Genomic DNA, 25005 nt, shown 5'->3' with positions numbered 1-25005 from the left:
GTTGTATTTTACCTGGAGAGCTCTTTGTTTCTTCTGAGGCACTGGCAGCTGTAGGTTTGCTGCTTCCCCAGTCTAGTTCAGTCATAGCTGCAAGATTTAAAAAAGTCAGCATAATTCTTAGTGTAGGGTAGGATATCCAAGTATAATTGAATTAGGTCAAGCAGCATGTAATAAGAGAAACCTTATTTCAGAATATAAGATCATTGTTAGACATTTAAAATCCTTTGATCATTCAATCAAGTAAGGGCATGTACAAGTATTTATAAAACACAGTATATTGTGCTTTCTTTCAAAGTAATTCTTCCTTGTAAATAGGCAAGGGTATAGCTAACAATAGCCAGTCCCACTGTCATGCAAGTCAAATAGAAACCATTCCAGTGATCATTTTGGATCTATGCAAGGGAACAATTCATTGGTGGTTTGAGTAATTTAAGAGACCAAGTTAGAGGAGTGAAGAAATATCAGAAAGCATGAATAAATACAAGCTGTATTATAAAGAGAAAAGTGGTAAATGGAGCATGGAAGGGATCAAATAATGAAAAAGTACATTTATTGTGTTTTGAAAAACAAATAAGAAAAGGATGAAATTGTTCTACTAATGAAAGGACACCAACATCATTTTCATATAAGTTTAAAAACTTGATAGTGAACCGAATATTACACTGAGCATAAAAGCACATACAGTGGTACCTCGGGTTACATACGCTTCAGGTTACATATGCTTCAGGTTACATATGCTTCAGGTTACAGATTCCGCTAACTCAGAAATAGTACCTCGGGTTAAGAACTTTACTTCAGGATGAGAACAGAAATTGTGCTCTGGTGGCGTGGCAGCAGCAGGAGGCCCCATTAGCTGAACTGGTGCTTCAGGTTAAGAACAGTTTCAGGTTAAGAACGGACCTCTGGAATGAATTAAGTACTTAACCTGAGGTACTACTGTATACAGTATTTCACCAGAAATGTACGGTCACTGAAACTCCATGAAATAGTTTTTTCAGCTTGTGATTGAAAACCATTCACTCAATTTCCCCTTAAAGAAAAAATATCTGGATAATTGTAGTGGCTACCTAAGACTCTGTAGAAAAGATAGAACAGTGCATCCTGGTCACCTCTCCATCTCCAAGAAGGGATATAGCTGGTTCAGCAGCTGGTAGCGGCACTACCAAGTTATTGGATGTTATTTACATAACCAATGGCAATGCTGGATCTAAAAACCAGCCGCAAGCTGTTGATGTCTGATTAATGTGTCCAATTTCCCTGTATACCCCTTTTTAAAACCAGTGTTCTAAAAGATATCCATCATCACCTGCTTCATAGTTTGCCTCTTCCATGTTACTGAAACAACTAGCAGTGCAATCCTATGCATATCTCTTTGGCTTCTGTGGTGGTTCTCCTTAAACAGGGCCGTCTTTACCCGGGGGTGCAAGGGGTGAGGGGCACCTGGGTGCCAAATTCTGGGAGGCGCCAATGTATACCTACTGTATACTGGTCCCTCTCGATCGGCGGCAGTGAAAAGCAATGGAGCGAAAGTCCCCGGCCCCCTCCTCCGTCGCTCTGTTACTCTGTAGCATCAAATATTCCCGACAAGTCGGGAAACAAAAGCAGTTTTTGCCCACTGCATTGTTGTTACAGGTGAGCGATTTCCCCCCTAAAAAAGGTCAACAACTTTGGCTTCCCCCCTCCCCAAAGAATCTCAACTTTGAGTTTACTCCCCCTAAAAAAAAGTTAACAACTTTGGGTTCCCGCCCTCCCCTCTTTGCACCCCGGCAGTGCATATGCTAAAGACGGCCCTGCCCTTAAATATGTGCACATTGGATTGCAGCCAAAATATCACAGGCCAAAAGGAACCCTCCCCCCAAACAGCTTGCTATAATGCAACAGAAAGCATTAAACTGGACAAGTGCCAGAGCATGTCCCTGATTGCTGGGTATGACTCATTTAAACACTATCCTAACTAAAGGCACCTCAGCTATCAAGCAGGCTGTTCAATCTGTAACAGTTTGTTCAGTATACAGAAGTGTAAAAGTATTAGATGGGAGTGCAGTTGACCTCTGTAAAGGTTTAATAAGCGCAACACACCAACAGAATATTAAATGAGCTTCCAAATCAGAAAATTTTTGAAGTTTATAACTCATATAAAAAGAATATGGCTGTACAGTGGTACCTCGGGTTAAGTACTTAATTCGTTCCGGAGGTCCGTTCTTAACCTGAAACTGTTCTTAACCTGAAGCACCAGTTCAGCTAATGGGGCCTCCTCCTGCTGCTGTGCCGCCGGAGCACGATTTCTGTTCTTATCCTGAAGCAAAGTTCTTAACCCGAGGTACTATTTCTGGGTTAGCGGAGTCTGTAATCTGAAGCGTATGTAACCTGAAGTGTATGTAACCTGAAGTACCACTGTATAGAGATGCTGAGGGAAATAGTTAACATGCAGGAAAATGAGAATACTTCAATACATTTTGCCTAACTGATGTAAGCTCAGTTTTATGTAGAATTTTATTAATGTGGTCTAAATAAATGAATGAATTGTTAATTGAGCACACAATCTAATTAAAATAAAATAAACAATAGAAATAAACAGAAAAAAATAATCACCGGGTTGGGATTGGGGAGAGATTTCTTGTACTTCTGGTGTCTTGGATTCCGCAGGCCATTCCTGGGTTTCATTCTTAGCTTTTTAAAGAAAATGTAGGATTTAGTAAACACATAAAATATCCATTACAACTACAGAGATTGTGACAAGCAGCAAAGGATCTAAATTTTTGGAAAGTAAATTTCCTAACTTCTCATTGTTCTGCTTTTCTTAATAATAATTGACCCAGCATGACTACCATAAACACTAACATCCCTGATGTCGCCAGTGGTCTCAAAATGGGAGACAGTTGAACACCCCTTCCAAACCAGACCACATCATAATAGTGTTTCACATTAGCTAGTCTGATGGACCTCGGTACATGCACACGTGAGTAAAGGAAAAATTCAAAACCACTAATTTTCAATTTTTCAGAAGGCAAGCATTAGCAAACGAAGTTAGGATACCACAACCACAAATTTCAGGATACTGAACTTCATCTGCAAATTATTATTTTGAATTTTCTCATTAAATGGCAATTCAGTGTCTCATCAACTTTGAAGCCTGAACAGAAGATGGTCTTCCCAAATACTGTCATTTTTTTAAAAAAACACGTTACTGATTTTCAGAAAACCACAACAAACTCAAGAACCCTGTAGAGTCAATTAATCACCGGGATTCACCCTTATTTTTCTGTAAGTCCTTTCACACCAAAAGATCTTTCTGTATTGTTTCTCAGACATTTAGTTCCTTCCTGCTTCTTCTCCTAGTCAGTTGGTGTTTAACCTTATAACTCCACATGTAAGCTTCTACTCAGAATGTAGGAGTAATAAACTTTGTTTATTTATTCCTTCAAACAGCATTCTTAGCAGACTGTTTATTTCTGTACTCTGCTGCAATATATATGTGGAGCCCCAACAATGTTGTTTTGTAATATATTCCATCTCCGTAAAATCTTCTAGACAAAATTGACTAAATAAAGGGTATGTTCACCTAAGCTTCCATAGTCTTTCCAAACATTTTGAAACTATTGACTTAGTTATTTTAACTGGCAAATGTGATGCGCCATCAAGGGATTATTTTAAGTGTGAGGCATCGTGATACCATTTATGTTCAGTATTCCTCATCTTTCATGAGCAAAATCTCTGAATGGTGCTTTTTTTGCCTAGTCTGTTTTCCTCCTAGTTAAGACAGTCTGTCATCTACTAAGCATTTGATCTTGCAGGTCAAGTGGGTTTACCTGAAAAAGAAGAGTTTTGGGGGAATAATTTTTTATATACGGTCCTAAACAGGACAACATATATTTAGACCATTCATGTATTTTAGACAATTTAATTTTGTAAAAAGAGATTTATATTTTAAACTTTCCAATTTATTTACCTTTTTAAAGATTTGTACACCCCTTTGCAGCCACCTTTGATCAGCTCATTGGTGCCAGCTATGAACTTTGCTTTAGGCAGGGAACAGCTCCATTTGGTGATTCTGGATCAGGAACTCCTGAGCGCGGCCAATCCCTGTCTGGTTTGCCAAATCAGTGCCAGCTGCAAATTCCACTTTCAGCAGGGATCAGCTCCAGTTGCCCCCTAGGCACTTTCAAATACTTGGTAACACAAGGCTAACAGGCTGTGTGATGGTCTCAGTGACCAATGGAGGAAGACCCACAGTGGTGAAACATTCCCACTCAGTTTCCAAACATGGATGTCTCGCCATCTTGAAACGTCAGAAGCTGGGCAGACCTGATTTACATGCTCCCTAAATCCAGCTACTTGTTTCTGCTTACCCGGTTTTTTCTCTGGTCTTTCAGAGATATCCAGTGATGGCAGTTTCTGTCGTGTTCCATTGAAATCTGGTACAATAAGGTGCACTACACAGGAAGGTAAAGGAGTTGTTCATTCAGGAGTACTTTTTTAAAATTGATGTTTTTGAATAAAAACTAATATAAGGTGTTAGTGGTGTGGGGAGAGAGCAGTAGGGAAAGAAGATATAATCATGACGAAGGTACTAGTTTCATATTGTAAGTACTACAACCTCCTTAACAGCCCCAACCAAGTTCCCATGCAAGCATTTTACCTTTATGGAAAACATTTTTTACTTACTTGCTGAAGACAAGTAAAGGGTTGTCCCCACTTTACTCTTAAAGAATGATAACAACAATGTAACTACCAGCAGTTTTAAGAATATACCTTTCCTTATCTCTCTCTGCTCAGATACAGTAGTAGTAAGAAAGATGCAAAGCAAATAACTATAAGAAAAGAGAAAACTCTAAAAGATAAGGGTTGAGGGTGAACCCTGGTGCACTGTCTGGAATAATGGACATCTTAGTCACCTAGTATTGGTCCTGCTAATGGAGCCTTCTCTGGGATTTTAGATTGTGCCCGATGTGTGACATTTTGAAGTACTGTGAAAACAAGAATGGAATGGAACAATTCTCATTATCTACATTGTCTCTAAGTTGCTGCTAAATTACAAATCAAATTCTCTCACACACATGATCAGTACTTGTGACAATATGCAGCCAATTTCAGTAAGGTCCATTAATACAATACCATCAAGTTAAGTAAGTAAAGAGACAGATCTAAATGTCAGCAATGAGAAGAATAGAGTCCATTTGATTAGGCAATAAGGAAACCACAGGGGATTTTAATGAAAGTAGTTTCAGTGGAGAGAAAAAAAGGCAGACGCCAGGTTGCAGGGATCAAAATAAGAGTTGGAAGAGAGGAAGTCAAGGCAGCATAAATTTGCTCGTTTATTACATTTGCATGTCACCGATCCAACCACAATTATCAGGGCAATTAACATAAATAAAATACAATTCACAAATAAAAAATACAGAAACCAAAACAAAATAAATCACCAAAGCAAAAAAAGTCAAGAGAAAGACTTCAGCTAAAATCAACATAAAACATAGCAGCTAAAAAAATGTAAACAATTAAAACCAGCACATAAACCAGCAATTGGAAACTTGGTGTACAAGTGAAGTGCCAATGGCTCATAATGAAAAGGCAGCAAAGATGCCAGGTGAGCCTCTCTGGGGGGAGATATTCCATAAAACACCACCATATGCCAGGTGTTTTGAGATAAATGCAGATAGAACCTCATTAGCTCTGTCCATCATCCCCCTCTAACTGATTGAAGGGGAGGGTCATAAGAATGGGGGAAATGGTGGTGTATTCGAAGGAAGTGTGGAAAGAGAGAAGAGACAGGTTGCTGATGTGGTAGTGGAATAACCACAGAGTAGATGGCTGACAGGAGTGGAAAGGGTCAAGGGGAATTGAAGACAGATTAAACTAAGGAACAAGTGTGGCACTACCACCATGCAAATACATGAGAAAATATTAAGAAATGGGGCCCAAAACACATGTTTGGGTTAAAAGCTGGTCCTGGGTCTGAAAAGGTTGACCATACAAGGAATAAATGGTTCTCAGAGATGGTGGGGTTTTCAGAAGGAATCCAAGATTGTAAGAACACCCCTCTGGATCAGGCCATCTACACTGTTTCCATAGCGGCCAACCAGATGCCTGTGAGAACCTGCAAGCAGGATGAAAGCAGAAGAGTACTCTCCCATGGAGGTGGACCATAGCCATCCTGGCTAGTAGGCAGGAGCAATATAGTTAGAAAGGTAGGTAAAGAGCTTAATACAAATAACTTCATTTTTTAACTGAAAGAGACAAGGATCCAAGCAGATTGTGGGGCCTTCACAGGACATCAAAAGAAGAGAAGAAACATAGATTATTATTAGATGATGCACAGATCAATGTGCTGCCTGGCCAAGAGAAGGGAGAGTAGGAATTTAAAATGGACAGACGGCCAAGCCTTTGTGTTTCCTCCTAAAGACGTTCGCATCATGATATCATCAATAAAGTTGTTGTTGGATAGAAGGGCAGTAGAGGCTAATCTATTAGGCGAAACGGAACACTCCTCCATGAGCCTCAGTCTGCAATCAGTTTTGGGCCACTGACTGCTGAAGCTGTCAGTGCACTGACTACATGTTGGATAGCCACAAACACAGTGATTCAGCTGTTGTGCCAGAAACAAGCTTTTGATGTGCATTTCATACCTCCCATTTTTGAGAAGGCAAAGGAATACATTGTTGTTTTCAGGTACCCCAGCTAAGACTGATGTGATCTAAGCCTGTGCATGGAAAGAAACAAAGAAGCAGCTTTTAGAGTGGGTCTCCGAAAGAGGTAACAGTCTTCGGTTCTGGAAAGTGCCTTTTGGATCTCCCTCTTTGGGGGACTGATGTAGGGCAATGTGACTGCTGTTGGAGTATCTAAGAGGTTTGCTTCCACTTATGTCCCACGTGTAAATAAACTGAAGTATATCATAATGCTTTTATTCTCCAGTAATCTGTCCTCTCAAAGGAATCAAATCCAGATTACTCTGTTTCTATTCAAGGTTTAACTTTAGGTGTCCCACAATATGTTTCCAGGTTCCAAAATTCCATTTGACCTATACAAAACTGGGCTCTTGGAATGGATTTAGCCATATGAAATGCTGTATTGCCCTGGGGTTGTGCCCCTAGGACAGTTTGGTGTGCATCTTCAAAATCTTCCCTTTTTTCGCAGCCAGAAGAGATAATGCAGATTGCCAACAGGATATGGATTTGGTTGTTGCCAAAAATATTAATTTAACCCAAGATTTTTTCTTTTCTTTTCTGCAGGGATAAGAAGTCATGTTATAAGAACTGATCAGAATGAGTTAAGTCTTGCATTCAGTGTGACAATGGAATTCGGTTAAAGGGATTAGTTTTGAGAATGTTTCCTCCAGTCTTAAGACAAGAATATTCCTTTCTGTTCATGGACCCTCCCCCCAACACACCCCAATTATTTTCATGCATAAAGAAATGTCTTCCATTCTATGGAAATCAAGTATGAGAAGTCATACACATTACCTTGTTTGATTATTGTGTAAGGAAGCTGAACTTTTGAATCTGCTGGTATAAACTGGAGAGGAAAAGAAAACATTCTATAAAAATACGAATGTTACTCGCTTTTTCTTGAGGTGGCAAAATAAGTTTTTCCTAAAGCTCAGTTGTCCCAAGAATGGACATATCTTCCAAGTGCATAAAAAATACTGCTGCTGCTTCAGTTTTATCTAGCTATACAGCCCGTACATGTTTAACTTCATAAATGCAAGTGACCCATGCTGTCCTGGCTGCTAACAGCCTAGCAGGACAACCTATGGCTTTTGATTGCTGAATCTGCCAATGCACTATCCATGCAGTGGATAGCCATAGAAACAGGGGTTCAGCTTGGGCACCAGAAAACAAACTTTTGATGTGCATTTCATACCCAAGTGTTACCATAAGGTAAGCAGATTTTTCTCAATGAATCCGGGGACACTTTTCAACTTCAATGGATTTTGTATGGGAACTGATTTGTAAATCTGGGGACTGTCCCTGGGAAACGGGGACGTCTGGTAACCTTATGCTACCACCCAATTTGGACAAGGCAGAGGAATATATCATTGCTTTGAAGTTTCAACCACACAGAGACAACATCCCACCTGACATGATAGAAACTGGATTTTAGATTTGGCAATTGTATAGTGTGTTTTTATTTGATAATGATTGCTTTCCAACGGAATAAAAATCTCTTTGTCTTTAGAAGGAAAATAAGATCCATCGTCTTAAAAAACTAGCTTTCTGTGTCACAGAAGTAGCAAACTTCAGCTCTCTCCTATTGGACCTTCTGGATAGCCACTGCTTTAGGCAGCTCCCACAGTCAACCTTTTAACTGTAGAAAGTCTGGAAAATACAAGAAATGCCAGAAATGTGGAAAACAGCAATAACTCTTCTCTGAGTATAAGGCTAATGTAAGAATGTAAGGGAACACATGCATTCTGTCCATTTTTCAGTATGGGAATGTGTATACATTAAAATGGCAAACTTATCACATGCACCAGAACTATAATTCTATATGGATTTGCAGTCCAAACAGACCCTGTCCTGGCCTTGAAGAGCAGCTTTTTATGGGGTACCAGAGGTAAGGGGATCTGGAAAAGCCCAAGTGCTCCTTTAGATCCTGTCCATAATTTGGAAACAAGTGCAGTGGGCATGATCCAGCAGGAGTATGACACTTGTTGCACTTTTCATTAACTTTCCTGAGTGGCAGACTTGGGAATTATGGTGCCCCATGCATGGTCCTAAATTGGCAACCCTACCCTCACTCTGCCCCCCACCCAAATGTGGGCAAGGAGGCACCTGGCTTTGGGAAGAAGGCGCAAAGGGTGTGGCAGGTTCAATTACAAAACAGCTTTAACAGAAGAATCAAGATTTTGCAATTTGATCTTAAAAAAGGCCTGAAATGGTTAGACCCCAGCACAGAATGAGAGTAAAACTACCACATAACTTGGTGATGATTGTACAAGAATCTAATATAATTATTTGTGGTCAGCAGGGATATGGGCAGAAGGGAAATGGTTGTTTTTCTACATCTGGTTTTCAGAAGCTTGTCAAAAAGGCTTCCAAAACAGCTAGGTTATGAGACCGCAGGTTCAAAAAATGATAAAAGCATAGGAAACTAAACTATTTACACTAGAAATAATAAGAATTACATATCAATAGTTGGAGCAGAAGTTAAGTATCTGTGTTAACCCAGTTTCTGCTCAAAAGACTCTTTCAATCTTGAAAATGTTTCCTTCTTTCTTAGTCCCAGTTGATAGTTAAGTATATTATTTAGGGAACTTTGTAACAAAGCTGGAAGCATCTCCTAATTTTTATTTACTTATCTCATTTCCTCCTAAAGGGGAAGGAAATTCTGACATAATGTTAAAAGACCTTTGGCATTCTCAGGGATCAGGCACCAGCCTGGCTGTAGATACTGTATTTGTAAGAATTACCTGACTCAACCCCAGACTATAAATCAGATTGTGTAACTAAGTCTACCTACAATATAAGGTGCAATGAAAGCATGATTTGATGTTCAGAAGACATCTAAAAATTAAACAAACATGGTTATCACAAAGAGAGGACACATTATGCAATATCATAATTTACACTGACAGCTTTACTGATTGATGTGAGGTTTGTTAAGCTTTTATTTCACAGAGAACAAATGTGAGAAATGAAGGACTTAAAGATACTACTGCAAGTACGGTATATAAAAAAGCAAAGAATCTTGTGGCATCTTAAAGAGTAACAAATAATTATGACTTAAGCTTTCATGACTACAATCCACTTCATCAGATGCATAAAATGTAATCCTCAGGAACATATTAAAAAGTGAAAGTTGGAATTAAATGGCAATGAAACTGAAAAAGTACAGTCTGACAATTAAATTACAACTTAAATTCATGCAAAAAGAACCCTCCTGAGTGACCCTTCACAGTAGCAGTAATTAGTGATAACATAACTACAGTATGTTAGCATTGCTGAGTAAAAAAATATTCAGGACCAAATTAATAGAATCTTTGAAAAGTTTTAATTAGGGATGGAAGGATCTGCCAATTTTTGTTTTCTCAGTTTGTTATTTTTCTGATCTTAAATTAATTCTTCATATTTCTATGATGTGGATAAATCACTTCTGTGATTTTTTTTTTAAAAAGAATACCTCATGAAAATTCTTCAACATTTGAGTATGAATTTCTCCTAACACAGTTTTTGTATGTGGTTTTTCACAACATAGTTCATTTTTGTATATTTTCACGAATATCTTCCTTTGTTGCACAATTTTTACCCAATATATCCATTTTCGTAAATCTTGTTTGGTTGGAGAATTCCACTGCAAAGTTCAAGTGTGATTTTCGGATGGCTGTGTTTCAGTTCTCATATTGTTTCAAAGTGTGAGTTGCATGAATTTAGGTTTGAATGCAAACTGAATCAAATTTCTCCTAGCTGTAATTTAGCAGTTTCATGCTGGTGTTTCCTTTTGAAGTTCCTTTGTTCAAGGATGGCCATAAACAGGGTTGCCATATTTCAAAAAGTAAAAACCAAGACACCCCAAAAGTTGGTTGTTTTTTTAAAAAACAAAAGATAATAGTAATGAAACAATTTTTAAACAATTATTAACATCAATTTCTCAGAAATTCCCCCCAGGCATCAATTCCGCTGGGGAACCTTTTTCAGCCCAAGGGCCACATTCCCTTCTGGATAACCTTCTGGGGGCCACATGCCAGAGATGGGAAGGGAAGGGCTAAAGGCAAATGTAGCTGGAGCAATAAATATGATTTTTGGCTTTGAACACTACGAGTTTCTTCACTATCCTCTCTATCAAAGGACACATTCCAGCCAGGCAAAATCACTTATGGAAGGTGCAAAGCAAACTGATGAGTGGCCCAGGAGGGTGTTTTGCCTGGGGAGAGTCCCAGGCCTGAGATTCTAGAGCTGGCTAAACATTACTGTAAGATTTGTGTTCTTTTATTCATTTGCATAGGGACTGCAGACATATCTGTCCTACACAGAATACAGACGGAGATTGATGTGCCATAAGATTATATGTGACAGAAAAATGGGAGATTAATGGAAGTGAGCACTGCATAACTAAGAGAAGATTAGTTGTACAAGCAGTGCCAGAAACCAGACATATTGACTCCTGATTGTATGCCTAATGCACTTAACCATCTATGTTTCACGTTAATCTGGTTTGGCAAAAACATAAAAGAGTAGGAAGTAGCCACGTAGTTTTTGGCAGTCTTTTCTTTCTTTCTTTTTTGCTGACTTTTTGGGAAACGGCCAAAATAACATATATACATTTTAAAGATGCAAGACATCTCTTTTAAGTCAGGCCTGCTCCATTTGACTGGACAAATCTTTGAGAAAATCTTGTTTTTCTTTGGAGATAAACAAACAGAAGAATCTAAGTTCCCGCTTTCTCGGTCAGAGAATCAAGTAAAGGACTCCACCTTGGAACTTGACATTATAAAACTGTTGCATCAGAATCAAGCAGAAGTGAAATACATCTTCTGACAGTGTTTCCTTCTGCCTCTTCCATACCTATGGCTTATAGAATAAAATAAACAACAGACCAAAGGATGGCATGTAATTTTTACAGCTTTCCTATGACCCTGCATAGGAACGCGGGTGGCACTGTGGGTTAAACCACAGAGCCTAGGACTTGCCGATCAGAAGGTCGGCGGTTCGAATCCCCGCAACGGGGTGAGCGTCCGTTGCTCGGTCCTTGCTCCTGCCAAGCTAGCAGTTCGAAAGCACCTCAAAGTGCAAGTAGATAAATAGGTACCACTCTGGCAGGAAGGTAAATGGCGTTTCCGTGCGCTGCTCTGGTTCACCAGAAGTGGCTTAGTCATGCTGGCCACATGACCTGGAAGCTGTATGCTGGCTCCCTCGGCCAATAAAGCGAGATGAGTGCCGCAACCCCAGAGTCGGTCACGACTGGAACTAATGGTCAGGGGTCCCTTTACCTTTATGACCCAGTATCTGGCTTGCAAGGAGGTTAAGAGAGCAGAACTGGATGAAGAATGTTTTAATTCTTTCCCACACAACTTAGAAACTTGACATTTTGTATACATGCAGACAAACGTACCCCAATTCCAAAAATGCACAACCACAAACTGAAAAATAGGATATGTCTCTGGTTCAAACCTCTGAGTTAAACTACATCCCAAAATGATTTAACATTTTCCCACATGAGCCACGAAGCTGAAATTCAGTTCACATGCAATGGCACTCTCTTTAGTTCTTTATTAGTTACATTTAGTTAATTGCTAGAATAATATGAAAATGCAATATTTACAGTGAACATTGCAATAAGCAGTATTCTTAACAAGCCAATCCATATATGAGGTAGAATGTTGGGAGATTTGCCTATCCATCATTGAATGATCTGATCTCACCAACCACTGGTGCTGGGCCTGCTGTAAATTCCAGTATTATGAGGGAGAAAATCTTTGCTCTATCCACTTTCTCTACACATGCATAACCTTAAACACTTTTATGTGTCACCTCTTACTTGCTTTTTACCTAAACAAAAAAGCTGCCAAATATTTAAACTTTCCTCATAAGGGAGTTGCTCCAGCCTTTTGATCATTTTAGTTGATCTTTTGTGAATCTTTTCCAGCTCGACGATATTTTTTTTGAGGTGAAGTGATTGGAAACGTACATAGTATTCCAAGTGAAGTCACACAGCAGATTTGTAATGATGGCAAATTCATTTTGATTATGATATTAGCAGTTCTATCTAACTATGCAATTCTGTTCTGGCATTGTTAGGCAGAAAAGCAGAGTAAAATCAGGTTGACACCTGATTTTCTAATTTACTCCCAACACTGATTCTCATAGCTGTCAAGTGTCCCTTATTTGAAGGGACAGTCCCTTATCCCAGCGCCATGCCCCACTGCTGTCCCTTATTGATGGATGTCCCTTAAATGTCGCTTAAATGATGTCCCTTAAATTTCAAAGGAAGCAGCTCCTCTCCTTCCCTCCCTGCCGGCCAGGGAGGAGGGAGGCTCCAACTGTGTTGCTTGGCTGTGTTGCTCATCCAATAAGAAGTCTAAGAATGACTGGGGGTGGAGCTTGCATGCCTTGTGTGTGGCTAGTTAATGCAAGCTGAGGGGGTTTTTGAATGCTGAACACGAGTTGCTGCAAACTTTGCAGTGCAAAGCCAGGCCGGGGAGCCATCTTAAGTTGAGGCTGCATAGGCCTTGTGGTGCATGTGATTCAGATTCTATTCAGTTGAACCTCTGGTTACAAAGTTGGTTGGACAGTGTTCTCGAAGCTACCAAAATGAGTTTGACCAGACTGCAGGAGGACAGGAAGACTGGAGTGCCTGGAACAGGTGAGGCTGCAGGTCCCTTATTTTGGCTGCTGGTCCCTTATTTTCAAGGCTGCTGGTCCCTTATTTTCAAGGCTGCTGGTCCCTTATTTTCAAATCTGTAAGTTGACAGCTGTGCTGATTCTATCAACAACTCAAATGTTTTTGACAGAAACAGTGTTTGGGGAAAACTTTGAAATTGATATAATCTATATCTGTTATCCATGCTTGTTGCAGAAATAGAATCAAACAAAGTCCTTCTACACTGTAAAAGCCACCTGCCCCCGAGAGAACAGTATTTGTGTATCAAATTGCAATGATAAAGCAATTAAATACCACGTTTTTCCATCTCCAAAAATAATTCTCATCTGCCAAGGCTGGATTTGGTATAAATTTGATAAACTGCACCCAAAAATGCTACTAGGACAATTCAGTTTTCTGTGAAATTGTGATGGACAGGGTATTCTTCTGATTTGAGGAAGTGAGAAGTACTAGTTTGTTCCTTGAGAGGATGTAATAATATTGTTTGCATAACTTTAGTTGAGAGAAAAAATAAACCCCCCAGAACTACCAGATTTGATATATTAGTCATTTATACAGTATTAGACCCTAAAATAAGCTTAGTTTCATACCTGAGTTGGGATTCTTGGTATTTTGTAATTATTTTGGAGTTGTCCATTTTCTTTGTTTTTACCTGGTTGAAAAACACAACAAAATTATTCTGCGTTTTTCAACACACAAAACCCCTTTTAATATTCAAACATAGGGAGATCTACTCCAGTTGGTCCCCAGTGTTTATGGCTGTTAACGATCAAACTGTTATTTATTCTCCTTCTATTTACATTCTCGACAGTATAGAGCTCCCACTTTTTGTCCAGTTCAGACATATAGAACAGATCAAGGATAGGGAATTGACCCTCTTGCTCCATCAAAATATTTATTCTTGCACACAAAATCCACATTGAAAGCTTAACTATAGTAATGATTATGGTTGCACCATGCTTAACCATTATTAATGCGAGCTAGAGTTTCCATTGTAACTATGGTTTGAAGCAATACTTTGAAAAGGAAGGAACTGGCATATAAGTGACAAGACAGCATGCAGGCCTGCAGAGATTGGGAGCTCTATACATGTGGCTGGTTTGCTGGTTGGGACGAAGCCCAAAGACCTGTTTTTGGTTTAGTATTTGTAAACTGTATTTGTAGTATTTGTAAGTTGTCTATTTTAATCTGAATTTATGTAGATTATTGTAGTGTGGGCTCAGCAATTAATATAGAAAATATTTTTTTTATATAATATTTTTATTAGTTTTCCAACACATATTAAAAACAAAACAACACACAATACAAAAACAAACAAAACATATACAACATGTATAATTTCAATCCTCTTTTTCCTAAACCTTGCTTCCCCGACTTCCCCTCACCTCTCCCTTTCTGCATCCCTATTTTAAAGTTTTTTCAACAACTCCTCACACCAATTGTCTGATTACTTATTTTCTTTTTTAGCTCCTTCTCATACTTAATCAATTACAGCTATAATTCTATATTTTCATTTCCCTTGACATTTTAGCACTCTTTCCAACAGTTTTAGCACTCTTTACAACAGTTCTTAAGATATACTTTAAATTTCTTCCAATCTTCTTCCACCGTCTCTTTTTCTTGGTCACGGATCCTGCCGGTCATCTCCGCAAGTCCCATATAGTCAATCACCTTCGTCTGCCATTCTTCCAGCGTGGGTAGCTCTTGTGTCTTCCAATACTTTGCTAAAAGAATCCTTGCTGCTGTGGTGGCGTACATAAAAAACGTCCTGTCCTTCTTAGACACCACCTGGCCGACTATGCCCAGGAGAAATGCCTCTGATTTCTTATGAAATGTACATTTAAGTACCTTCTTAATTTCATTATAGATCATTTCCCAGAAGGCCTTAATCCTCGGGCAAGTCCACCAAAGGTGGTAGAAGGTACCTTCAGTATCGTTACATTTCCAACATTTATTATTGGGCAAATGGTAAATTTTTGCAAGCTTGACTGGGGTCATGTACTACCTGTAAATCATTTTCATAATATTTTCTCTTAAGGCATGACATGTCATAAATTTTATACCGGTGGTCCATAACTGTTCCCAGTCAGCAAACATAATATCATGACCAATGTCCTGTGCCCACTTAATCATAGCTGATTTAACTGTCTCATCTAATGTATTCCATTTCAACAGCAGGTTATACATTCTTGACAAATTCTTAGTATTGGGTTCTAACAGTTCTGTTTCTAGTTTTGATCTCTCCACCTGGAAGCCAATTTTCCTGTCTTGTTTGAACACTTCCATTATTTGATGGTAATGAAGCCAGTCTCGTACTTTAGACTTCATTTTCTCCTAGTTCTGTAATTTGATTTTTCCATTCTCTTGCTCCAAAATTTCACAATATTTTGGCCATTTGTATTCCATATTAAGTTTTTTCACCTCCTTAGATTCCATTGGTGACAGCCACCTAGGGGTTTTATTTTCCAATAAATCTTTATATCGAATCCAAACATTATATAGTGCTTTCCTGACAATATGGTTTTTAAATCCTTTATGAGTTTTTACCTTGTCATACCATATATATGCATGCCAACCAAATCTATTGTCAAACCCTTCCAGATCCAAAATGTCTGTGTTCTCAAGAAGTAGCCAGTCTTTCAACCAGCAGAAAGCTGCCAATTCATAGTACAGTTTTAAGTCCGGCAGGGCAAACCCCCCTCTGTCTTTTGCATCAGTTAATATCTTAAATTTTATTCTGGGCTTTTTGCCCTGCCAGACAAATTTAGATATATCTTTCTGCTACTTCTTGAAACAGTCCATCCTATCAACAATCTGTAATGTTTGAAACAAAAATAACATTCTAGGCAATACATTCATCTTAATTACAGCAATTCGGCCTAACAAGGAAAGTCTCAAATTTGACCATATTTCTAGATCCTTCTTTATCTCTGTCCAACATTTATCATAATTATCTTTAAATAGGTTCACATTCTTAGATGTCATATTAATCCCCAAATATTTCACTTTTTTTGCCACCATTAATCCAGTTTCACTTTGAAATCTCTCTTTTTCAGCATTTGTTAAGTTTTTCTCCAAAACTTTAGTTTTTTGCTTGTTCAACTTAAATCCTGCTACGTGACCAAAAACTTGAATTAATTCTAAAACTCTTTTCGTACTAGTGTCTGGCTGTTGTAAAGTTAATACTAAGTCATCTGCAAAACCCCTCAATTTGTATTGTTTAGCTCCGACTTGAATTCCTTTAACCAGCTGGTCCCCCCGATCATATTTAACAAAACCTCCAGGACAGATATAAAAAGTAGTGGGGATATTGGGCACCCCTGTCGTGTCCCTTTTTCTATAGGAAGTTCTTCTGTAACCACATTGTTCACAATTAATTTCGCTTTTTGTTCAGAATATATTGCACCTATACCATTTTCGAACCTTTGGCCTACCCCCATCCCATGGAGATTCTTCTTCATAAAACTCCAGGAAATATTATCAAAGGCTTTCTCCGCATCCACAAATATTAATACCGCCTTCGTGTTAATGTTGACTTCTAGCAATTCCATAATGTCAATTATATTTCTCACATTATCTGACAAATGTCTCCCTGGGAGAAAGCCAGCCTGGTCCTTATGAATCTCTTCCACCAACACCTTCTTTAATCTTTTTGCCAAAATGTCAGCAAATATTTTGTAATCCACATTAAGTAATGATATAGGGCGGTGGTTCTTTTCAGTCTCAGTTTTTGGTATAAGTGTAATAAATGCTTCTTTCCACGATTCAGGTGCCTTTCCCCCCTCTAAAATTTCATTGCAGACCCCTTCAGCGGTTGTATTAACCATTCCTTCAAAGCTTTGTAGTATCTGGAGGTCAACCCATCTGGTCCTGGAGATTTCCCCAATTGCATATTTTGAATGGCACCCTCTATTTCTTGTTCTGTTATTTTCTCATTCAAAACCATTGTACTTTGTTGTGAAATCTTTTGTAAACCATATTTCTTAAGAAAGTCATCTATTTCTTCTTCATTCTCCGGCCCTCTTGCATATAATCTTCTAAAGTAACTCTGAAAACTAATCTCATTTGGTTTATAAATATTCTTTCCTTCCACCTCCAAACTTGTAACTGTGTTCAATTTTTGTCTCTTCTTCAATTGCCATGCTAGAAGTTTCCCACATTTGTCTGCTGATTCAAATGTCCTTTGTCTCATTTGCTTAATTTTCCATTCTATCTCTTGGTTCATCAGTTCCATATACTGCATCTGGTAAAACTTAATTTCTCTTAAAATCTCATGAGACTTTGGTTTTTGGTATTTATAAGCAATTTTCTGTGTGCCCTGGTCACGTGGGTTTCTTGTAAACAAATCAAGTCCAATTGTTCTCTTTTCAAAATATGAAAAACCTCACGCCTTTTTCTGGGAAGGTTCAAACCATTACAGTTCCAACTTAGAAATTGCAGAGACATCTTGTTGTTTAGTTAGTCCCTCCTCCAGTTGCACCCTGTTTTTGTTCTTCCTCTGTCTGTGGTTTAAGTCCAAATGTTAAATTTAGAATATCTGTTTCTGGAGTCAATTCCACCACTCCCTTCTGAAGGTCCTCCTCGTTTCTTTTCACTTTCTTTCCTTTGTAATTGAAAGACAAACCTTGTGGAAATTCCAACCTGAAAGGTAGATTGTTCCTTTTCAGCAGGTAAACCAGGTCTTTGTAATGAGTTCTCGCCTCCAAAATGTATTTAGGGATGTCCTTGTAGATCTGCACATAAGCGTCTTCGATCTCTAAAGTTTTCTGGTACTGTAGGTTTAATATTTTGTCTCTTTCCTCTTTGGATCTTAAAGTTATCAGAGAATCCCTTGGGGTCTTTCTGTTTTGTCTCTTGCCCAGTCTGAAGGCAGCTGTTATCTTAAATTCTTCTTCCTTCAGGTTTACCTGCCAAAATTCCAAAAACTCTTTTGTGAGAAAGTCCACCAAGTTATCTTTTTCACTTTCAGGGACTAATCTTAATCTCAGATTTCTCTCTTTCCTCTGTAGGTCCCACAAAGACAAGGTCGCATCATGTTCATCCAACTTTTTACAGACTGGTGCCAATTTCTCCTGTGTAGTTTCAGCAGTAGTTTTAGCTTCTTCAGCAATTTTCCGAGTTATGGCATTCTCTTCAATCAATTTATTTATAGTTTCTGTATTAGATGTAATACTTTTAGTATTCAGATCTAGTTTTGTTGAAAGTTCGGTAGCTGTTTGGTATTTTCTGTACTCTGCTTTGTCAAAACTTCTAAAGATTCATTTATTTTAAGTAGTGCTTGTGTCACTGGATCCATGGGTATATTTGTCACTTTTTCCTGCCCGGCTGCACCTGCTGGCAGTAGGCTTAATATTGAGCCCCTTTTCTTTTGTGCAATTTTACTTTTAGCTCTTGTTGTTATCTCTTCTGGTGGGCCGCTCATGTCCCAAGGTCGTTCCCACAGGAGCAGCTTTTAGATGGAAAAATCCACTGACTTGTTTTTTACAGTCTGTTTTGTAACTGTTACCCCTCAGCCCTCTAGAGGGGGTAATTCAAAGTATTCAATAAGCACGAGAACAGCAATTAATATAGAAAATAGAGGACATTACACAGCTTGAGAAACATTCCATAAAGACACAAAAGGTTTTCTACTGCATGCATGAAAGATTTTAAATCAGAATAAAACAAAAACGTATGCCATAAATAAAATGAAACAACCATAACCCAAATTAAGGAAGCAAATATGCTGCTTCAGAACCTACTGTATTTTTCCTTGTATTGGACAAGGTTTTTTGACACAAAAATCATGTAAAAAAACTGGGGTCATCCAATACACATATACAGTGGTACCTAGGGTTAAGTACTTAATTCGTTCCGGAGGTCCATACTTAACCTGAAACTGTTCTTAACCTGAAGCACCACTTTAGCTAATGGGGCCTCCTGCTGCTGCCGCACCTCCGGAGCGTGATTTCTGTTCTCATCCTGAAGCAAAGTTCTTAACCTGAAGCACTATTTCTGGGTTAGCAGAGTCTGTAACCTGAAGCATATGTAACCCAAGGTACCACTGTAGTGGCATGGAGGGAGATGCTGCTGCAAGCAGAGAGCAATCTGGGGATGCTGGCTGGCTGAAGCACAACTTCCCTTGATGCTGCTGAGAAAGGGAAACACTCCCTATCTGCAAGGGGGAAACGATCTAGGGAGTGTTTCCTGTCCGCAGCTGCGTGGGGGGAGAGGCTCTACAACTTTGGGCCATCTCCCCTCATTTTCTTAAAACTTAGTCCCCCAAAATGGGGGGGGGGAGCTAATACACCTGGCGTCTAATAGATGGAAAAGTACGGTAGTTTTTTCAGGTGAAGGAGCAGAAAAAGGGAATCCTCAATTATGTATGAAAGACAATGCCAAGCACTAACAAATGCTTGTACTGTAGGAATAGATGGATGTAACAAAATGGATATGATGCTATTTTGCCATGTAAAATGGGAGAGAAAGCAATCCAAGGGAAACAGGAATTAGAGACATCCACTCTGATTTTGCAGGAGCAGAAATCAATAGTTGTCAAATTAAGAAAGGCTATTCAAAGTGCAATTAAAACATTAATCTCCTAGCTGTGATCAATAGAAAGAAAGAAATCCAGAAAGATCTGCAAACAGGAAACTTCTAATTAAAGGTACACGCACCCTGAACAGCCTCAACAGGACTTTGTTCACATTGGACAGGCTAGTGCTACATGTTATTGCGAACAACAACAATGAAACAGGTTATTAAAATATGACATGTTGCACTGCACTGATTTGACTACAAGAAACCCTAGAGAAAAAGGCAGGTGTGAGTTCATGAAATGTCTCATAGTGCAGATTAATACTGGAGAGCAAACTAAATCTGTTTGGAGGCATGCTGTGATGTCAGATTTGTAAAAAAAAGAATTTAAAACCATCTCTAAATTTTTATTGATTCTCAACATGCAGTACAGTCAAGTGCAAGTCTTGACATTAATAATTTTAACGACTGCATAACATGCCAATAACCTGACCTTTCCCTTCAATAACATAGAGCCAAACTATGACATGATGGGACAGCTGTGCTTAAGTCTGCATCATGCATGGATGTAGGGAGTCTATTATTGCAATAAGAAAAGAGAGCACAGGGGATGTGAGTGAAACCCATGCACAGCCCGGCCATACCTCACTTTGCTCTGCTGCTTTAAATAGTTTCTCCCCAGGTCAGTTTCAGTAATGGAAGTGAGCCTGGCAGAGGGAAGTTTGCTGAAAGCAATAGCACACAGTACAGCAAGGCAGGAAATGGAAGGTTTCACTTCTTTCAGCCATGTGCTCATTTTGGGGGATAAAGAATAGAAGCCACACCTACTTTATGTCTGAAAAGAGCTGACATGTGCATAAATGCCTACCCTGTAGCATCTTGTTCTGCTCAGGAAGAGATACACATTACTTACCAGGCACAGCCACTTTGTGATTGAAAATCTTGCTCCAGACCCCATTATCTGTATTGTCTTTCACTCCAAATTCATAAATTGTGTTGGGTTTCAGATTATCCACCACAGTTTCTGTTGTTGGACAAAGCTGGAGAACCCACTTCTTATTCTTGTCCTTTTCTCTGTAGCGGACTGTATAAAACCTAGTTGAGAAAAAGAAAATGGATACTTCTAATCAAAGGGGGAAATACAATTTAAAATAAGGTACTGTGGTGCTTTTTTCATTTAAGGAACAATAGATGATGTAGTCAGTATCATTTTGCTTCTGGGATTCAAGCAAGACTAGACTGAAATTTACTATAGCCTTCCTGAGGATTCTCTATACAAATATTGGATTCTCTGTTAGTTTAGACTCATTTCAATCACTGGAAAGTGACTATTCTGAGCAGCCAAAATGACCATTTGCTTATTGCCAGTATAGTAAATCCAAGCTCCACAGTTCATTAGAATAAACAAATATGGGTTTAAAACATTACTGAGTTGTACTGTCTAATCAACAGACACAATTAAGCAACATATCACAGATTTAACATTTAAGAAACCCAGAATTAGAATTTTTGATTTTGATAAATTTGACCTGAAAATCTAAGTAAAGCACAAGAAAGCAACAGCTCTCATAAACTACTTTTCTAACAGAATTATAGTTGTTTAAAGCTTACTTTAATGCTTGATGTAAATCTGTTTCAACTACATGACTTCTCTAGAATTTCCCACCTTAAAAATATGCCCTAGTTTTCTAATATGCTTATTTTATTTCTTCCATGGAACTCATCAATCAATCAAGGGGGGAAAGAATCAGCATTGATTTTAGTTGTTACTGCATCATGTTCATAACTGATTGGCCTCCAGGAATAAAAACATGAAGGAATCTTAAATGTCCTCTCAACTTATTCCAACTATGCCACTTAATTCAGCAGTTCTTACAGATTTAGCTTGATCTAATTGAGATTAAAATCAAGCCTGGCAGCATTTTGAGAGCAATATGAGGTTCATACAAGGAAAGCAATATGGAAAAATGTGCCAACAGCTCTTAGGCAACAGCCACCTGATAAATTAAACTATAAATAACATAGAATTGTGACTTAGGAAAGGGAGACAGCAAGTCCAAAAATGTTACAGGAATTATTCCAACACTATTATTTGTGTCAATGTTCTCTACTTTCGATAGTCATCTCAAAAAGTAGTATGTTTGCCATGGCTGATCAGACTGTTGAAAAATACTTACTCTGCCATACATTCACATTTTTTTGCTGCTACTGCTCAGCTAATGCTCCCATTTTCCTTCATCTTCATTTCACAGCCCTCATTTAGTCTCACACTAATTCATCTGGCATGAGCAATGTGAATTTGTTTATTAGTACCTGTAACGTTATCATTCCACAGTAGCATTGTTGACAAAATAATGTGGACCACCACAGCCAACAGGCATTGTGGGCGAATGCGGCTGAGGAATGTGAGCCCAATGAAGTTCCAAGAAATAGCACTGAAATAGCATATGTGTTTGCAATGTGCCAAAAATTGCCAAAAATGGAAGGTATTTTTGGCACTTATAAAAAGGAACACGAAAAAGGTAAGCTCTGACCAAAATTGTTAGGTTTCATTGCGTCATACTGATGCCTCTTAATTATAAAGGCTTGGAATTTGCTTCTGCTCTGTGATTAGGATCTTGCACCCATGGAAGAACCCCTTCAACAGTTGTTTAGTTCTAAGTGACCATCAAAAACAACACAGTGTGTGTGTGAAGCAGGTGGCATAGCCCAAGCTCAACTATCCTTCTATGAATGCAGAATCCTTCCATTTATAGAGCAGCAACTTGGAATCCAAGCCAAATGGGCAAAACACCATCCTGTAATCCTCATTAGCTGTATCTTTCAGTTGATTACCTGTCATTTGCACAGTTATTCATTGTGGTCCAATCATGCTTTGGGTTGACTAAGATCCCCCAGGACAAGAAGACCGAAGTTGGAGTTAAAGTGCCTATTACCAGCTGGAGGGGCTTTGGTGTGTTCGTTTTACCTATGTAAGAAAGCATAGAAACTTTAAACAATTTTATATATTAGAAGATGTATCTGAAGCGCCTGCGTAACTTATGACCCAACCATGTACTGTGGTCCTCCAGCAGTTCACCGGTCCTTTTTAATTTTTTTGGCAGATCACCCAAAACTGCACAAACAGGTGTGTGTGTGTGTGTGTGTGTGTGTGTGTGTAGCATGTGGCATAGCTGGTAAACTGAATTCAGTTTAGTGTGTCACTAAAGAGGACAGGAGTAAATCTGAGCCTCACCTGAAGAATTACATCGGTTGTGTTTCAAGGCAAAGGAAACCAATTTGTATGCAATTTGATGTGTATGGTGCTTGCCAGAGAGACTACAAAAGCATATAACCATGTAACCTGGTTAGAAGGTTAATACCACCTTCTGTTACTCAAGTATTTATTTCCATAGCATCTAAAATTTCAGGATCACCATTCAACATTCCAATGCTTCACATTGCCCCCCCATGAATTTACATGCACGAGTAGAGGAAGCACAACATGGCGATCCTCAGAGTGAAGGGGCCTGGGAAAGTACATATTCCATCACTGTTTATCTATGGCAGATAGACATTTCATCATCATCATTGAACATTAAAGGCCGTTGCGGAAATGTGTTGTACCACAGGCACACTCCCTGATTCCCTCATGGCACTATCTCAACACTCAGGGGATATCTTGACATAAACACACAGAACTAGCAGAATTATTATCTGCCATCTCAAATAAATGTTTTCTCTTCTTACTGTTTATGGAAAAAATGTTTAATACTGTTACAATACCTGAGCAGGGTTTCTTGTAATTTGGAACAGGTGCTGGCCTCACTGCAATCAAGTATCTTGGCTCTGCGTCTGGAAAGCATTAGGATGATCATTTGTAAAATCCAACAAACTTAAGAGTGTACATTGCATCTTATTATTACGTATGGCAGGGATGGAGAACCGTATGTTGGACTTAAATTCCCATCAGTCCCAGTCAGTATGGTCAATGGTTAGTGATGATGAGAGCTATAAAAGAACATCCACAGGCTCTCTGTTCCCAGTCTATGAGATGACAAAATTTTGATATGTTTTAAAAACAAAAACATACCTACTTATTGATTTGGATCCAAATGTGCCTTTCACCAGTGGGAGGGCACTACCACTTAGGCAAGGCATTTCCCTGCCTTCAATTCTGATTAATCCACTGCAGCCCCTTACACTCCATCCTATACCACTCCACAGCATCCTCTAACCACTAGGAGTTGACTTTGAGGGACATAGGGGGCTGCGAGGAGGAGGGAGAGGACGCAGGGAAACCCCACTGCACAAGCAGAGTTTCACCGTGCTCCCTAGATCAACCTCACTATAAGTAGTCATGTCATTTTCCTGCAAGTAATAAAAGTATGAGGGGAAAAGTTGAGGGTTAAGTAGGAATAGAAATACCTGAACTAACACAATAGTGATATACAGTGGTATCTTGGTTTTCGAACGTAATCCGTTACAGAAAACCTTCCGAGTTGTGAAACGTTTGAAAACCAAAAACTCAATAGCTGAGAGCAAGGCCTCAGGATCTTGCACTCAGCGGAAGCCGCATGGCATGTTCGACTTCTGAGGCGGGTTCAAAAACCGAAGCATTTACTTCTGGGTTTTGGGAGTCTGAAAACCGAAACGTTTGTCAATGGAGATGTTCGAAAACCGAGGTACCACTGCATACATTTTTAAGTAAGAAGAAATTTTTTAAGTAAGAAGGAAAGAACATCTAAAGCAACAAGCTCTGAAGATATTAAAACAGGACTGTTGTGTTGGTTTAGAGATTTATGCCTTTGAATTAAGCAGCTACTGTGACATATAGCAATGAGCCAATTAACTATTATTTCAATTTTTAAGTGGATAAGCCAAAGTCTTAATAGTTTGGGGCAACATGGGACGTGAATTTCTTGAGCTCATTCGAACTCACTCATCTGAAGCTCACGGGACAGTGATGAGGACAGGACCCTCCCATGACACCTTAGCACGTGGGCCTTGAAGGTGCTAGGATCAGGGCATATATCAATCAACTGAGCTGAGGAGAGCTTGCTGTAAAAGCTGGGCTTTACTGGCAGTAAAATGATGCCTACAGCAAATAGTTACCCATACTGGAAGTTGGGATTTAACATTAATAGGCAGTAATTAATCCGCTGCAGCTCTTTGCCAACAAAGTATCTCACC

At 39.0% G+C, this 25005-nt stretch overlaps 1 protein-coding gene across 50 annotated transcripts in view; it reads right to left on the bottom strand.

Moving 5' to 3' along the window:
* ABI3BP (ABI family member 3 binding protein) overlaps positions 1-25005 on the bottom strand; it is a 148101-nt gene that overhangs the window by 84920 nt on the left and 38176 nt on the right. For 45 of the 50 annotated variants that reach the window (XM_083736021.1, XM_083735976.1, XM_083735998.1 and 42 more), the window contains exons 3-11: positions 23599-23667; positions 22669-22801; positions 20747-20928; positions 13908-13969; positions 7461-7512; positions 4896-4967; positions 4350-4433; positions 2593-2670; positions 13-87 (exon numbers count right to left, since the gene is read on the bottom strand). In XM_083736021.1, coding sequence (XP_083592147.1) covers positions 13-87; positions 2593-2670; positions 4350-4433; positions 4896-4967; positions 7461-7512; positions 13908-13969; positions 20747-20928; positions 22669-22801; positions 23599-23667 — 807 coding nt within the window. The remainder of the gene's footprint in view (positions 1-12; positions 88-2592; positions 2671-4349; positions 4434-4895; positions 4968-7460; positions 7513-13907; positions 13970-20746; positions 20929-22668; positions 22802-23598; positions 23668-25005) is intronic. The other 5 variants (XM_083735975.1, XM_083736000.1, XM_083736009.1 and 2 more) reach the window with 1 other exon arrangement.

Source organism: Podarcis gaigeae (genome assembly GCF_964106915.1).
Source record: "Podarcis gaigeae genome assembly, chromosome: 4".
Lineage (NCBI taxonomy): Eukaryota > Metazoa > Chordata > Lepidosauria > Squamata > Lacertidae > Podarcis > Podarcis gaigeae.
Note: the sequence above shows the minus strand (reverse complement) of the source record. Positions and strands in the feature narration are given on the sequence as shown.